This window comes from Trachurus japonicus, unplaced genomic scaffold (assembly GCF_045865225.1).
Source record: "Trachurus japonicus isolate A0001 unplaced genomic scaffold, Traja_1.0 AP030951.1".
Classification (NCBI taxonomy): Eukaryota; Metazoa; Chordata; class Actinopteri; order Carangiformes; family Carangidae; genus Trachurus; species Trachurus japonicus.
In genome coordinates this window covers 222,504-237,724 of record NW_028221084.1, presented here as the reverse complement: position 1 = coordinate 237,724, position 15,221 = coordinate 222,504, and the positions used below count along the sequence as shown (strand labels likewise).

At 45.0% G+C, this 15,221-nt stretch overlaps 2 protein-coding genes across 2 annotated transcripts in view; both read right to left on the bottom strand.

Moving 5' to 3' along the window:
* LOC146959885 (protein NLRC3-like) overlaps positions 1 to 15,221 on the bottom strand; it is a 34,725-nt gene that overhangs the window by 5,789 nt on the left and 13,715 nt on the right. The window lies entirely within an intron of this gene.
* LOC146959886 (protein NLRC3-like) lies at positions 1,062 to 12,979 on the bottom strand. The gene is made up of 6 exons (XM_085772817.1): positions 12,922 to 12,979; positions 10,660 to 10,956; positions 6,149 to 6,381; positions 5,682 to 5,948; positions 3,894 to 5,177; positions 1,062 to 1,117 (listed from the first exon to the last, which is right to left on the bottom strand). The coding sequence occupies exons 2-6, from the start codon at positions 10,935 to 10,937 to the stop codon at positions 1,062 to 1,064; spliced, it is 2,118 nt and encodes a 705-aa protein (XP_085628943.1). The 5' UTR covers positions 10,938 to 10,956; positions 12,922 to 12,979.

The following is a 15,221-nucleotide window of genomic DNA, read 5'->3' as shown; positions in this document are numbered from 1 at the left end:
CCCCCCTAGGAGGGGGGGGCACATGTCCTTGGAGTTGAGTGAATCTGGCATGGGACTGAACCTTTGTGCAAAGTTTGGTGAGTTTTCGCCCATGGGAAGTATGACTTCCTTGGAAGAAGAAAGAAAGAAAGAAAGAAGGAAGAAGAAGAAGAAGAAGAAGAAGAAGAAGAAGAAGAAGAAGAAGAAGAAGAAGAAGAAGAAGAAGAAGAAGAAGAAGAATTCCTAGGAATACAATAGTGTCCCGGCAGCTTAGCTGCCCGGACCCTAAAGATCAAAGTCCAACAGCCGAAGCAACAGGAAGCAGGTTAAACAGAAGAAAAGACAGATTTGTTGGAATGAAGTGTGATGTTTTAAACAGGTAGAGGTCAGATAGTTTTCCCACGGTACAATTCAATTGGATCACGAAATAAAATTTTGACTCCCGTTCACTTACATGGAGACTTTTTCCGAATTGAGGTCCCATGGCGACGTTACTTCCTACTTCCTACTTCCTGCTTCCGCTTAGGCTCTCTATTTTAACATGGGAGTCAATGGAGAATTGCTCACTTCTGGTCCCAGTTGAGCTAACAGGGAGCAGACTTTAATAATAATAATTCATTTAATTTATATAGCGCTTTTCAATAACCCAAAGACGCTTACAAAGACACAAAAGAAACAGGGTAGAGACATACAGGGGGAGACGAGGGAGAGACAGTACACAGTGACACATTAATGAGCGAGGTGATGGAGAGACCGGCTATGGGTAGGGGAGGTTGCTCCCTACAGCCAGCCTCCTCTGGACCGCAGCTTTCCAGCCTCTCACCTTCTTCTCTCTGGACTCATCTCAACTGTTTTCTCTCTTCAGCTTCTTGATCAAAATCCTCACACACAAATCCTGACATGTATGAACCAATGAGAAGCTGAAGCTTCAAACAACTACAACAGCTCCAGTCAATGAACTCACCTCAGAGTCTCCAGTCTACAGTTTGGACTCTCCAGTCCAGCACACAGAAGCTTCACTGATGAATCATTCAGGATGTTCTCACTCAGGTCCAGGTGTCTCAGGTGGGAGGGGCTGGACTTCAGAGCTGAGGCAACGACTTCACAGTGAAGCTCTGAGAGTCGACAACCAACAAGTCTGTGATTAGAGAGGAAACAAAATGTGTGAGAGTAAAATCAGACAATTTGTACTAAACACACACAACATGTCATCATGTGATCAACATGTGCTCTTCACACTCTGGTTCAGTTCATCTTCTCTCTTTGTGTTGGACATGAAACAATAATCCTCATCAGGGCTGGGCTGGAAAAACCCATTCAGATTCAGATCCACCTCCTCTTGAATCCTCCAACATCCATTCATCAAAGCCCAGATGGAAGTTTAATCCAGGCTCCTGCTGCCGACACAGGTAGATGTGGTCAGGTGAGCTCAGGTGTAGAGCTGCAGGTGTCACCTGAACAACGCTCACACACATTGATTTTCTCCAAACATGAAATGAAGTCAAAGAAAATCAAGGTGAAATGTAGAAATGATGTGTTAGCGTACACAAACACACAACACTAGCAGCCTCTAGACTCCAAGGTAACAAGTGTCCAGTCAGGTAGAAACTGTGTGGAGCTGAATGGAAGCAGATCTATGTGCAGGATGTGAAGAAGCAGCTGTGACTGTTGACACACAGTGGAGCTGCTGCTGCTGCTACATCTGCTATCTGTTGCCATGACGACTCCACTGTTGCTCATGTTCAATAGAAAGTGCATTAATGGAACTGCTTTGGCTCCATTCATCATGTCAACATTCATGTTTTTAATAATGCACCAGGTCACAGCATCAGTTCTCTGAGCGTCTCATTCATGTCCAAGTCAAACTGGAGTTGGGACTGAAATCTAAAACACAATCATGATGTTGAATCAGGAATCAAAGTGAATCAGAGATCAGATGGATTCAGGTGATCAGTGATCAATACTCAGCCCTGACCCTCATCACTCTGTCAGACCTGCACAATGTTCATGTCCATCTTTGTTTGACTTCAATCTTCAGCTTGAAGCTCAAACTGAAACATCTGCAAGTTTAAAACTCACAGTGTTAAAACATCTGGAGAAAAAACACAACTGACCTGAGACTGGAGAAACGTCACACTGAGACTAAAGTATGTGTGTGTGTGTGTGTGTGTGTGTGTGTGTGTGTGTGTGTGTGTGTGTAGAACTAATTGATGTCGTTATTGATCATGTCTGGACTCACTCAGCCTTCCTGCAGTTCCTCACAGCTGGGATCAGTCTTCGTCGTCCTTCCGGTGATGTCTTGTACTTCTCCAGGTCCAACTCGTCCAGAACCTGTTCTGACATCTGCAGCATGTAGGCCAGAGCTGAACACTGGATCACAGAGAGTCTCTCTGATCTGTTCTCTGACTCCAGGAACTGTTGGATCTGCTGATGAACTGACTGGTCCTTCATCTCCGTCAGGCAGTGGAAGATGTTGATGCTTCTGTCAGGAGAGATTCTATCATGGTTCAAGGCCTTTGGGGGTTTGATGCTTCTGTCAGGAGAGATGTCATCACTCTTCATCCCCTTCAGGTTGTTGATGGTTCTCTGGATGGTTTCTGGACTGTTGTCTGTCTGACCCAGCAGACCTCCTAACAGCCTCTGGTTGGACTCCAGAGAGAGGCCATGAAGGAAGCGAACAAACAGGTCCAGGTGACCGTTTCTACTGAGGAGGGATTTCTGCATGACTCTCTGCAGGAAGTTAACCAGGGGTGGATAACTGTTATTGATCTGTGGATGACTGTTATTGATCTGTGGATGACTGTTGTTGATCCATGGATGACTGTTGATGATCAATGGATGACTGTTATTGATCTGTGGATGACTGTTATTGATCAATGGATGACTGTTGTTGATCCATGGATGACTGTTGTTGATCTGTGGATGACTGTTGTTGATCTGTGGATGACTGTTATTGATCTGTGGATGACTGTTATTGATCAATGGATGACTGTTATTGATCAATGGATGACTGTTATTGATCCATGGATGACTGTTATTGATCAGTGGATGACTGTTATTGATCCATGGATGACTGTTATTGATCAATGGATGACTGTTATTGGTCAATGGATGACTGTTATTGATCTGTGGATGACTGTTGATGATCAGTGGATGACTGTTGATGATCAGTGGATGACTGTTATTGATCCATGGATGACTGTTATTGATCTGTGGATGACTGTTGATGATCAGTGGATGACTGTTATTGATTAGTGGATGACTGTTATTGATCTGTGGATGACTGTTGTTGATCTGTGGATGACTGTTATTGATCTGTGGATGACTGTTATTGATCCATGGATGACTGTTATTGATCTGTGGATGACTGTTGATGATCAGTGGATGACTGTTATTGATTAGTGGATGACTGTTATTGATCTGTGGATGACTGTTGTTGATCTGTGGATGACTGTTATTGATCAATGGATGACTGTTATTGATCAATGGATGACTGTTATTGGTCAATGGATGACTGTTATTGATCTGTGGATGACTGTTGATGATCAGTGGATGACTGTTGATGATCAGTGGATGACTGTTATTGATCCATGGATGACTGTTATTGATCCATGGATGACTGTTATTGATCTGTGGATGACTGTTGATGATCAGTGGATGACTGTTATTGATTAGTGGATGACTGTTATTGATCTGTGGATGACTGTTGTTGATCTGTGGATGACTGTTATTGATCTGTGGATGACTGTTATTGATCTGTGGATGACTGTTGATGATCAGTGGATGACTGTTATTGATTAGTGGATGACTGTTGTTGATCTGTGGATGACTGTTATTGATCTGTGGATGACTGTTATTGATCTGTGGATGACTGTTGATGATCAGTGGATGACTGTTATTGATCTGTGGATGACTGTTGTTGACTTGTGGATGACTGTTGATGATCTGTGGATGACTGTTATTGATCTGTGAATGACTGTTGTTGATCCATGGATGACTGTTGATGATCTGTGGATGACTGTTATTGATCTGTGGATGACTGTTGATGATCTGTGGATGGCTGTTGATGATTGACAGATGACTGCTCGCATTGAATCCATGAGAAGAAGGCATTGTGCTCTTCTCTCTCTCTTCGTAGTCTTCTCCCAGGAAGTTCTCCAGGACCTGTGTGTTCCTGTTGGTGAAACAGTGGAACATGTAGACTGCAGCCAGAAACTCCTGAACACTCAGATGAACAAAGCAGTAGACTGTTTTCTGGAAGATCACACTCTCTCTTTTGAAGATCTCAGTACAGAGTCCTGAGTTCACCAAGGCCTCTGTGACATCCAGACCACACTGCTCCAGGTCTTCTTGGTAGAACATGATGTTTCCTTCCTCCAGCTGTTCAAACGCCAGCCTCCCCAGCTTCAGAAGAACTTCCCTGTCGGCCTCCGTCAGCTCCTGTGGACTCGTCTCATGTCCTTCACCGTACTTGTTCTTCTTCCTCTTTGTCTGGACCAGCAGGAAGTGTGAGAACAGGTCAGTCGTGGTCTTGGGCAGCTCTCCTCTCTGGTCTGTGGTCAACATGTGCTCCAGAACTGTAGCACTGATCCAGCAGAAGACTGGGACTTGACACATGATGTGGAGGGTCCTGGACGTCTTGATGTGTGAGATGATTCTTCTGGACAGATCTTCATCACTGGACCTCCTCCTGAAGAACTCCTCCATCTGGGCGTCAGTGAAGCCTCGGACCTCTGTTACCCTGTCAACACATGTAGGAGGGATCTGATTGGCTGCTGCAGGTCTGGAGGTGATCCAGACCAGAGCCGAGGGAAGCAGATTCCCCTGGATGAGGTTTGTCAGCAGCACGTTGACTGATGACGTCTGTGTGACATCAGACACAACCTCCCTGTTGTTGAAGTCCAGTGACAGTCGGCTTTCATCCAGGCCGTCAAAGATGAAGAGAAGTTTACAGACAGCCAGCTGCTCTGCTGTGACCTTCTGTAATGTTGGATGGAAAACATGGAGCAGCCTGAGAAGACTCAACCGCTGATCTCTGATCAGGTTCAGCTCCCTGAACGAAAGCAGAACCAGCAGACTGACATCTTGGTTCTCCAAGCCCTCGGCCCAGTCCAGAGTGAACTTCTGCACCGAGAAGGTTTTTCCAACGCCAGCGACGCCGTTGGTCAGAACCACTCTGATGGGTCTCTGTTGGACAGGTGAGACCGTAGAGACGTCCCCTCTCTGTTGGACAGGTGAGACCGTAGAGACGTCCTCTCTCTGTTGGACAGGTGAGACCGTAGAGACGTCCTCTCTCTGTTGGACAGGTAAGTCTTTAAAGATGTCCTCTCTCTGTTGGACGGGTGAGACCGTGGAGACGTCCTCTCTCTGTTGGACAGGTGAGACAGTAGAGACGTCCTCTCTCCGTTGGACAGGTGAGACCGTAGAGACGTCCTCTCTCTGTTGGACAGGTGAGACTGTAGAGACGTCCTCTCTCTGTTGGACAGGTGAGACAGTAGAGACGTCCTCTCTCCGTTGGACAGGTGAGACCGTAGAGACGTCCTCTCTCTGTTGGACAGGTGAGACCGTAGAGACGTCCTCTCTCTGTTGGACAGGTGAGACCGTGGAGACGTCCTCTCTCCGTTGGACAGGTGAGACCGTAGAGACGTCCTCTCTCTGTTGGACAGGTGAGACCGTAGAGACGTCCTCTCTCTGTTGGACAGGTAAGTCTTTAAAGATGTCGTTGCACCTGATTGGAGTGTCATGGAGGGTCTTCTTCTTGGACGTTGTCTCCAGCTGTCTCACCTCATGTTGGGTATTAACCTCTTCACTCTGTCCCTCTGTGATGTAGAGCTCAGTGTAGATCCTGTTGAGGAGAGTTTCACTTCCTGTTCCACTTCCTGTTCCCTCAGTTCCTTCAGTCACTCGTTCACATCTGCTCCTCAGACTGATCTTATGTTGATCTAAAACCTCCTGCAGACCACGATCTGCTGAGAGACAAGAGACAGAGTCAGACTGAAGACAGAGAGTCTGACAATCTGATCAGATTATTTTCATCAGCTACAGAAAAACTACAGACAACAAAGAGAAGGTTTGAATCCTCATCTTAAATGTCAGTGCTGTGTGATGGAACAATGACTCTGGAGAAAACAACAAATGACCACATCAGCAGACAGATGTTCAGTCTCACTTTGTCCATAGCTGCTCTGATTGGCTGTCTGTAGTCCACCTCTGGTTCTGGGTCTTTGTCCACACTGGGGACAGGAGGGGGGTCCTGAAGAACCAGACTGGTCCCAGTCTGAGGTGAAGCACTGTCTGCAGAACCAGTGTCCACAGCTGGTGGAGACTGGATCCTTCAGGACGTCCTGACAGAGACCACAGCAGGACAGCTGCTGGTCCACAGAGACACCACTCCTCTTCCTCCTGTCAAGACATTTCTGGATCATCAGAAATCAACTCCGGGGTGGGGGGGTGGGGTTTATCGAATAATGCTTTTGCTTGAAATGTCCATCCCTACTGAGGGCAAACATGGATGTGGCCTCACTGATCTTAGACCAGCTGGTGTCTGTAGTAGACTACCGTAAAACTTCAAATAATGGCCGAGTCCCAAATTGCCGCCGGTCCCAATTAACCGCCGGGTGTAGCAAAATATTTTTTATATTAAACGCCCATCCCAAATAAACGCCGGGTCAAACATTGTTTTTCTGGTTGCCAAAAAATATTCTATGCAAATATAGCGGGTGTCTCTAGACATTAAAGACGGCCGAGGACCGACGAGACGTCAGCTGGTTGCTCCTGCCCGGTCTGTCCACTCCTCTCATCCGCACTTCAGCACCTGTCCTGGGCTGCACAGTGTCGGCTCGGCTCGGCTCGCTCCTCGTTTTAAATGACTTTACTCCTTTTAAAAGTAGCGTAAACAGCCTACTGTTCTCTGATTACTCATACGCGTATTTAGTTAGGCTATACGTTGCATTATTATTAGTTAAAGGCCTACTTCATTCAATCAAAAAAAAAAAAAAAAGGACGGTGGAGCGAGCCAACAGGTGCTGAAGTGTGGGAGAGGAGTGGAGAGACTGGGCGGGCTTTTTGCAACTTGCGGCGGATCAAGAAGGGGAGGACCGACATGACGGGGGTCTCGGTCTCCTGGTACCTGTGCGGGCCAGGACCGCGGAGGTCAGCGAGAGAGAGAACAAGTCCGCCCTGGCCGTATTTACAGTAATGCCTTGAGAAACGCACGTATCATTCCACCGCCGCCTGCCGCCACAGAGAGAAGCCTCTTTCCCCAGAAGGAGGTCCAGGTTGAACACTATTAATAAACGCAGGTCCCTAATAAACGCAGGTCCCTAATAAACGCCTGTTGATTTGAGCGATTTAAGCAAATAAACGGCCGGGCCCTTATTTGGTGTTTTACGGTAAGTTACTATTATATTAACTCGACTTTAAAGGGATATTCTGGCGTAAATTTAACCCATGGTCCAACGCACCGTAACACCGAGTTAGACCCCCCCTCGAGAGTTGAAGTCTGCTAACCGCTAGCTTCTCTAGTTGTAGCAACTTTAGCAATGACTGCACCATAACAAACAGCGCAGTCTATTGATCCACACGCAACCGATCAAAAAGCCACTTACAGCCACAAATAATGCTCAGAACAGCACCAAACATCATCAACAGTACAAACAGGGTCCCAGCCAATAATACGAGGCATCAAACATCTGTTAGCTTTGCCTGGTTTGTATTGAAAAGAGACCAAAACAACTCACCCACTCTCCTCCAGTTATACGCTATGCAGCAACTTTCCGTGTCCAGCACAGAGTCCAGGCACTGACAAAACACGTCAGAGTCCGACTGGCAGCACAAACATCTGGTTTCAGCACAAAAATCTGGTTTCAGCGGCCACTGGCAGGCAGTGACCACACTGACCACTTTTCTCCTTAATTTCCAGCACATAGACTCCACCGGCTCTCTCCCTCTTTCACTTTTCTCCTCCATTTCCTTCAGCTTGTCTTCAGTAAACTCGGTCTCAAACTGATAGTGGCGCCCATCGAAATGAAACCAGTCGTCATTGTTCTCAAACTCCATAAACTCAGCCGTGTTGTCCCTTCTGTGATGTCTGCTTGGTTTGAATAAATGTGAGTTTCTTTATTAGTTTATTAGTTGTTGTTTCTTACATTGGGCAGCCGTTCTCAGTGTATCAGATCAATCCTGGTTAAGTATATTAGTAAACTCATTATTGGTCACTCTGAGCTCGGACCTCCGGACCAAAACAGCTGTTTCCTCCTGGGAGAGGTTCGGCCTCTGGCGTCGCTGTCTCCTCCATCCATGTCCAAGTATAAAATGACAAACTTGCAGCGCGCATCGCCCTCCGCGCTGTTAAAGGTGAGGAGAGGAGCTCCTTTGATTGGTGAAGATCTGACTCGGCTGTGTCAAACCCACTCCACGCCTTTCTCTCCTCCTCCTGTCTCCCTCCCGCCCTCTCTCCTCCCTCGAGGGCTGGCGTAAGTCTGACTGCACGACCCACCAAACTTGCGAAATGGACCTGGACACGCCTAGTTGACGTGGCGAAGCTGCGCTGAGGTTAGACTTCGCCCGGTCTACGAGACTAGGGCCCAGAATGTGAAAGAGCTGCAATTAGTGCCTCCCAAGCAGATTGAGCCTACTTAACACTGCTGACCATAACATTACATCCAGCCATGTTTACTCCTTTATTTCCCCCTCTCAACTACTCTACTCTGCAAATTGATTTTACTGACAGCGCGCTGCAAACGCCACGGTTTCGTTTGGGGTCTTGTCCTACTCACCAACATGCTTCGGTGCCCATGGAGAAGACAGAGCAGGCTGCTGCTGTGATGTGAGAGGTTCTGGCTCGTAACGGTACCGCGGTCCGCGTACCGACGCGTACTGTAACACAGTGAAGCAGACATAACAGAAGGGACAACACGGCTGAGTTTATGGAGTTTGAGAACAACAACGACTGGTTTAATTTCGATGGGTGCCCCTATCAGTTTGAGACTGAGTTTACTGAAGACGAGCTGAAGGAAATGGAGGAGAAAAGTGAAAGAGGGAGAGAGCCGGTGGAGTCTATGTGCTGGACCTGGGGGAATCAAGTGATCAGTGTGGTCACTGCCTGCCAGTGGCCGCTGAAACCAGATGTTTGTGCTGAAACCAGATGTTTGTGCTGAGAAATTGCGGAGAGTTGTGCGTATGCACAGTTTGATAGATCTGAAAAAGGTGTAAATATTTTGGGCGTACGCCATTTCCGTCTTTTCGCCGTATGCAAAAATTTAGTAGCAGTTTTACACCCTTTTTGATAAATGAGGCCCCAGATAGGTAGAGAGAGTCCAGTGGGAACATAGCGCCTAATTTGGAGAAAAATCTTAGAACTGTGGGAACATAGGGCTGTGGGAACATAAGGCTGTGGGAACAGCATGGACCCGTTTTGGTCTCTTTTGAATAGAAACCAAGCAAAGCTAACAGATGTTTGATGCCTTGTATTATGAGATGGGACCCTGTTTGTACTGTTGATGAAGTTTGGTGCTGTTCTGAGCATTATTTGTGGCTATATGTGGCTTTTTGAGTGGTTGCGCGGGGATAAATAGACTGCGTTGTTTGTTATGGTGCGGCCATTGCTAAAGTTGCTAAAACTAGAAAGGCTAGCGGTTAGCAGACTTCATCTCTCGAGGGGGGGTCTAACTCGGTGTTACGGTGTGTTAGACCATGGGTTAAACTTACGCCGTAATATCCATGATTAACCATGACTAGGGCTGCCCCCGACCAAAGATTTTGTTGGTCGACCAGTAGTCGTCACTTATGGCGATTAGTCGACTAATGTGCGCTCACATTCAGGCGACGCACACGGACGTGACCGAACTTGCCTCAATGACGTTGTTTCCAGTAGGGCTGTCCCGATTATCATATTTTGATAATCGAATATTCACGGACATAAAATCGATCAAAATCGAAGCTTCGACAGCCGGGGGGTGCACGATCGTAATGTCTGATGTGGGGGTTGAGGAATATTTCAACGTTTATGTGTAGTTTTATGGACCTGTTCGTGTTGGGCATGATGCACGCGTGCGTCGCCTGAACGTCAGAGCGCGCTCCAGTCAAGTTCAATCCAGGACAGTTTAGGCTGTAAAAATGTCCTAAATGACGTTGTTTCATGTAAACTCTGGACTATCTCCCTTCAGGACACTTGGATTGCAGTGGACGAGCAGTGTGGAGGAATATTAAATGGTTGTTGTGTAGTTTTATGGACGTTTTTGTGTCGGGTCCTATTACTCTCATATAAAGTTTTGGTTGGACTAGGAACCGGCCTCCTGGATCTCCAGATGACCTTTGAGGAAAAAAAACTACTCAAGAGCATTCATCAGCATGAGGGGGAGTCAATAATGACTGAATTTCATTTTTTGGTGAAGTATTCTATGAGGAAAAAGTCCAGATGTTCTTTCATCAGATCAGTTCAGAAGAAACATGAAGAGACCTGAGCAGTTAGTATGAAGACACTGATCAACCACAAGAACCAGTTCCTGTTGACTCACAGTCACTATGAGCTGCAGGACCTCAACACACTCAACACTGGTAAAGAGGCTGGAGCAGGTCTCTTACCGGGAGCCTCCAGGTCCAGGTCCAGGTCCAGGTCCAGGTCCAGGTCCAGGACTGAAGTCTGGAGGATCACGTCTGGACCAGTCACTCTTCAGAGACCAGCTGGAGGGTCCAGGTCCAGGTCCAGGACTGAAGTCTGGAGGATCACGTCTGGACCAGTCACTCTTCAGAGACCAGCTGGAGGGTCCAGGTTCAAGACTGAAGTTTGGAGTATCTCTTTTGGACCAGTCACTCTTCAGAGACCAGCTGGAGGGTCCAGGTCCAGGTCCAGGACTGAAGTTTAGAGGATCTCCTTTGGACCGGTCACTCTTCAGAGATGGAAAGATGGATCCTGGAGACTCTGGTCCGTCCTCCTCTTCCTCCTCATTAACACTCATCTTCAGGACTTCAGTCAGTCTGAGAGGGAAACCAGAAACACTGACTGTGAGCTCAGACAGACAAGAGAAGTAACACATTTGAAATATTTATTTATGCCCACATAAAAAGAAAGTACAAGGCAAGGACATAAATACTGCCAGTGCAGTTGACAACAGGAGTCGGTCAGCTACAAAGCGCCTGGGCAGCTGAACACAGTTACATACATGATGACCTACAGGTCAGATAGAAAGCAGACATCATTCAAGGATACAAAAAATACAGTATCATCCAGACTGAGCAGCTTCCAATAATAGCCGATACTGAGCAGTACCTGGCCAACTGTTTAGCTCTTCTTTTAGGGAGGCCGGCCATCTGTACGCCCCTCACAACCAACTTTTGTATGTCCCAGACTACCAAATAGAAAGCCTAGACGTTTACATTTGTAGCCCAGCTGAGAGATGGTCTGCTTCAGCTGCTGCTATTTTAGCGCTTTGGTTAGAAAGGCCTCCTCAAGACTGTAATCAAATGGTGCTTTTCCACTACACTTTTCACGGCATGGAATGGCATGGCATGGCTTGGCTTGGCACGGTAAAGGTGCTTTTCCACTACAGCTGAGTTCTTCTAGTTCCTCCTCAGCGGGGGCGGCACGGGGGAGATCGGGGGCTCCAAACTCACTCATCTGCACACACACACACACACACACACACAAGGTTTAGATAGATTTATATTTTTATATTTGAAGTGAATCATGTCAATCGCAACTGTAGGCTATATATATACTTTTATATTTTCAATGAATCATGTTAATTCCAGCCCACAGACTGTAAAAACATGGCCGTAGCACCGTGACGTCCCCCATTGGTTTTGGGGAGTCGTTTTTCTGACTCCAACATGGCGGCCTGAACAGCGCCATGTTGGATTGGCCGGCCGAGAACCCGCCCACTGGCCTCGAAGCAGCTGTCCACGGAGCTGCTCGGACCTGTCACTCAACGTTTCCGCGCCCTGATTGGCCAGAGTTTTAACCTAATAACAGTAAAACGGTAGAGTTAAAAAACAATTCACCCCCCCCCCCCAGAGTGTGTGCGGGGGTAGAAACTATCGGTTGAGACCAGAAAACGTTCTGACACCAGGTTTTTAACATGTTTACTGAGGATGTAAAGTCGGTGATTTTAACATGGGGGTCTATGGAGAATGCTGCTTTCTGACACCAGCCCCCAGAGGAAGATTATGTTCAGCCCGTATTCAGAGTAATGTGATTAATAACTTTTAGAGGGATAAATAGGTGGTAAATTACAGGTAATTAAAGGGTTGACTTGACAAACCTGTTGTAAACCTGTCGGTCTAGTTAAGACGAGGTCAGTTTTCAATTTATTAGACGTTCAGAGCATTTATTATAATTGCACCACAGTGGAAAGTGCAAGAAGCCCCCAGAGGAAGAAGAGGGGATTGCAGCTTGTTGAACAAGGAAGTGACTTCACTTCTCAGACCCACAACTGCCCCCTTGTTCCAGCCATATAGATTTTATATAGAATCATGTCTAACCCTGTAACTATGTAAATGTACTTTTCCGTTATAATGGCCCTCTGTCTTTTTGGACTTTTTATGTTAATAGTTGTATTGTTTTGGGGACTACGGATGTAATTTAGCACATGTGCTAAATCTGGTGTATTTACTGTGGTACTCTAGCACTCACTGTCCATTAATATGCACTGTCCCGACTAAATAAACAAATAAAGTTAAAAAAAAAAAAAAAAAAAAAAGTAAAAGTTTACTCCCTCTGCTCTTCTTTAGCCTACTTGTCGTCTCTTTTTTTGTAGCTACGTCAGTTCATCACAACAGGCTGAGACAACAGGAAGTAGCTGTCCTCCAGCTGTGTCTCAGTGTCTCTGTGTGGACACAAGTTCACTCTGACTCTTCTTCCCTCCACACTTCACTTCACAGGGACTGAGACTCACAGACTTTAACGGTGAATAATAATAATAATAATGTTGGTTTAACACTCACCTAGAGCAGCTTCACTCTTAACTCCTTCTCTCGTCTTAAAATGGCGTCTGAACTAAATACTTTCATTTTAATATCTCCTCCCTCCCTCTGTTTTACAGGAAACCACGACACTGAACAGCCTAGTACTACGGCCGTTGACTTGTATAACTTACAAAAGGTTCAGACAAAACCTTTGAACCTAGTTACATCGCTATCCGACAACTGAGGAAACAGCTTGTAAAACCACATGGATTTCAAATTACAGATTTTTTTTTGTCAATTCTCGCATTTTGGGGGCCGGAAGGCAAAACAAACACCCAAAAATATGTTAAAGAGCCTTCAAAAAGTTGTATTTCCATAATATATCCCCTTAAGTCTTTATTTAAGAACTTAAATAGAGACTGATGACTAAAACACGTTACTATTTGAAATAAAAATGCATGTTTTTCAGCATATTTCATGTCATAACTAATGTTGTCAGGTGGTACAACCAATTTTCGTCAGGTGGTGCAACCAATTTAAACCAAAAAAATATAGGTTAAATTAACCAAATGGTTTCCAAATGTAATGTAGCCTATGTAGTTATTATACTGAATATATGAATTTGTGTATTTGTGTTATTATTTTCCTGTCTTTAAATGTAAAATTGGATGTTAACGATACTTAAAACCTGACCTACAGAATGCAAAAATCTTAAATTATTGTAAAAAACAAAAAAAAAACCCAAAATGATAAAATAATGTGTTTGTAGACACCCTAAGGGGCGTCTGAACTAAATACTTTCACTTTCTATCTCCTCCCTCCCTCTGTTTTACAGCCTACTATAGGGCCGTTGACTTATATAACTTACATAAGGTTCAGACAAAAACGACAACAACACACTAAGTGAATAAAAATAATCCATTCCATAGCAGCAGTGAGTGGGCGGAGGATTCAGTTTATAATGAGTTTTAGTTTGCATAAAAACAGCCTCTTTGTAGCATTGCATTCGTGCAATTGTACTTTTTGGTTTTCTTTAGTCTCCCGCAACAACAATAACACAGTGACCCTTGTCCCCTTCCAATCCCTTCACATAAAACTTCTGACTGGTTCTCTGATCAATCACAACCATAGACTGTAAAGATCGCAACGGAGAGTCCAAGTATCGCGAGACTTCGTGGCTCCGTTCTCGTTCTCGTGCCTGCTAGTAGTAGCAGAGTAGCATCAGCTGCTGCGCACTAAGGAAACTCAGGTAAGTGTTTGTCCTGTTTTACACCTGTAGACGACTTCATTCACCTGGTCGGTTGGTGCACAGCCTCATTTAAAGTTTGCACAGTCGGATATTAAAACTGTGAAGTTAGAAACTAGTTTATCTGACAGTTTTATTTTAAAATCATGAGCATGTAGCAGCCGCAGCAGCAGCAGCAGGCTAACAGGCTAACAGGCTAATGCTGCAGCCGTTAGCACCGAGTTTAGACTATAGAGGACAATAAAAACTAAACAAACAGTTTCTACCTTCACTTATGAAGGTCGGTGCACATATAAATAAACCACTGACTCTGAATTAAAACAAATGTTTAATATCTATGGACTCTGTGTTGATAACAGGTCGTTAGCACTGTTAGCTTCGCTGCTAACTCTGCTCCTTCCTCCACATTATTACATGTTTCACTCAGAATGAAACTTTAACACATGTTTCATTTATTACACATTATGTAAAGACAGAATGAGCAGAGCTGCTGGTGTCAGACGTCTGGCCTCTTATAACGGGTCTGTATTCAGGGTTCCTACGCAAACTTATGGAAATGTATGGAATTTGATTTTATACATTTCCAGGTCTGGAAAAGTATGGAAAATGGAAACTATTGTATGGAAATATATCTGGGTTTGGTCTCATCTGAAGTTATTTGAGTTAATTATTTTGTATGGACTATTGTACCGAGCTACAATCTCCAGGAAATGATTTGGTTACATAATGGCATACACATTCAGAATAATGAAAACAAATGATAAATTGCATGATTTTTTTATATTATGCACATCTATTTACTCAAAAAACACAAATAATTTGAATTTTCTTACCGAGAAGTCTGGATATTAAGGTCTGGAAAAAGTATGGAATTGGGAAATTTCAAATGTGTAGGAACCCTGTGTATTTGTCTTCTGCTCATCCTGGTGGAGATATTATGATATAAGCAAGAATTAGCCTACAGCCCGTATTCAGATTAAAGTGATATTGATCTGTGCACTTTGATAAATAACTTATTGGGATGTTATTTTTCAACTGGTGGTAAATAATAGGTAGGTAGATAGATGCTTTTTTTTGTCCCCATAAGGAAATT

Bases quoted from the DNA above. Each gene is read 5' to 3' on its own strand.
- LOC146959886 (XM_085772817.1), bottom strand. From the start codon at position 10,937: ATGAGTGTTAATGAGGAGGAAGAGGAGGACGGACCAGAGTCTCCAGGA. The intron at 6,382-10,659 runs GTCTCTGAAGAG...ATGTCTTGACAG, and splicing joins GGACCTGGACCCTCCAGCTG to GAGGAAGAGGAGTGGTGTCT. The intron at 5,949-6,148 runs GTGAGACTGAAC...CTTGTCTCTCAG, and splicing joins TCAGAGCAGCTATGGACAAA to CAGATCGTGGTCTGCAGGAG.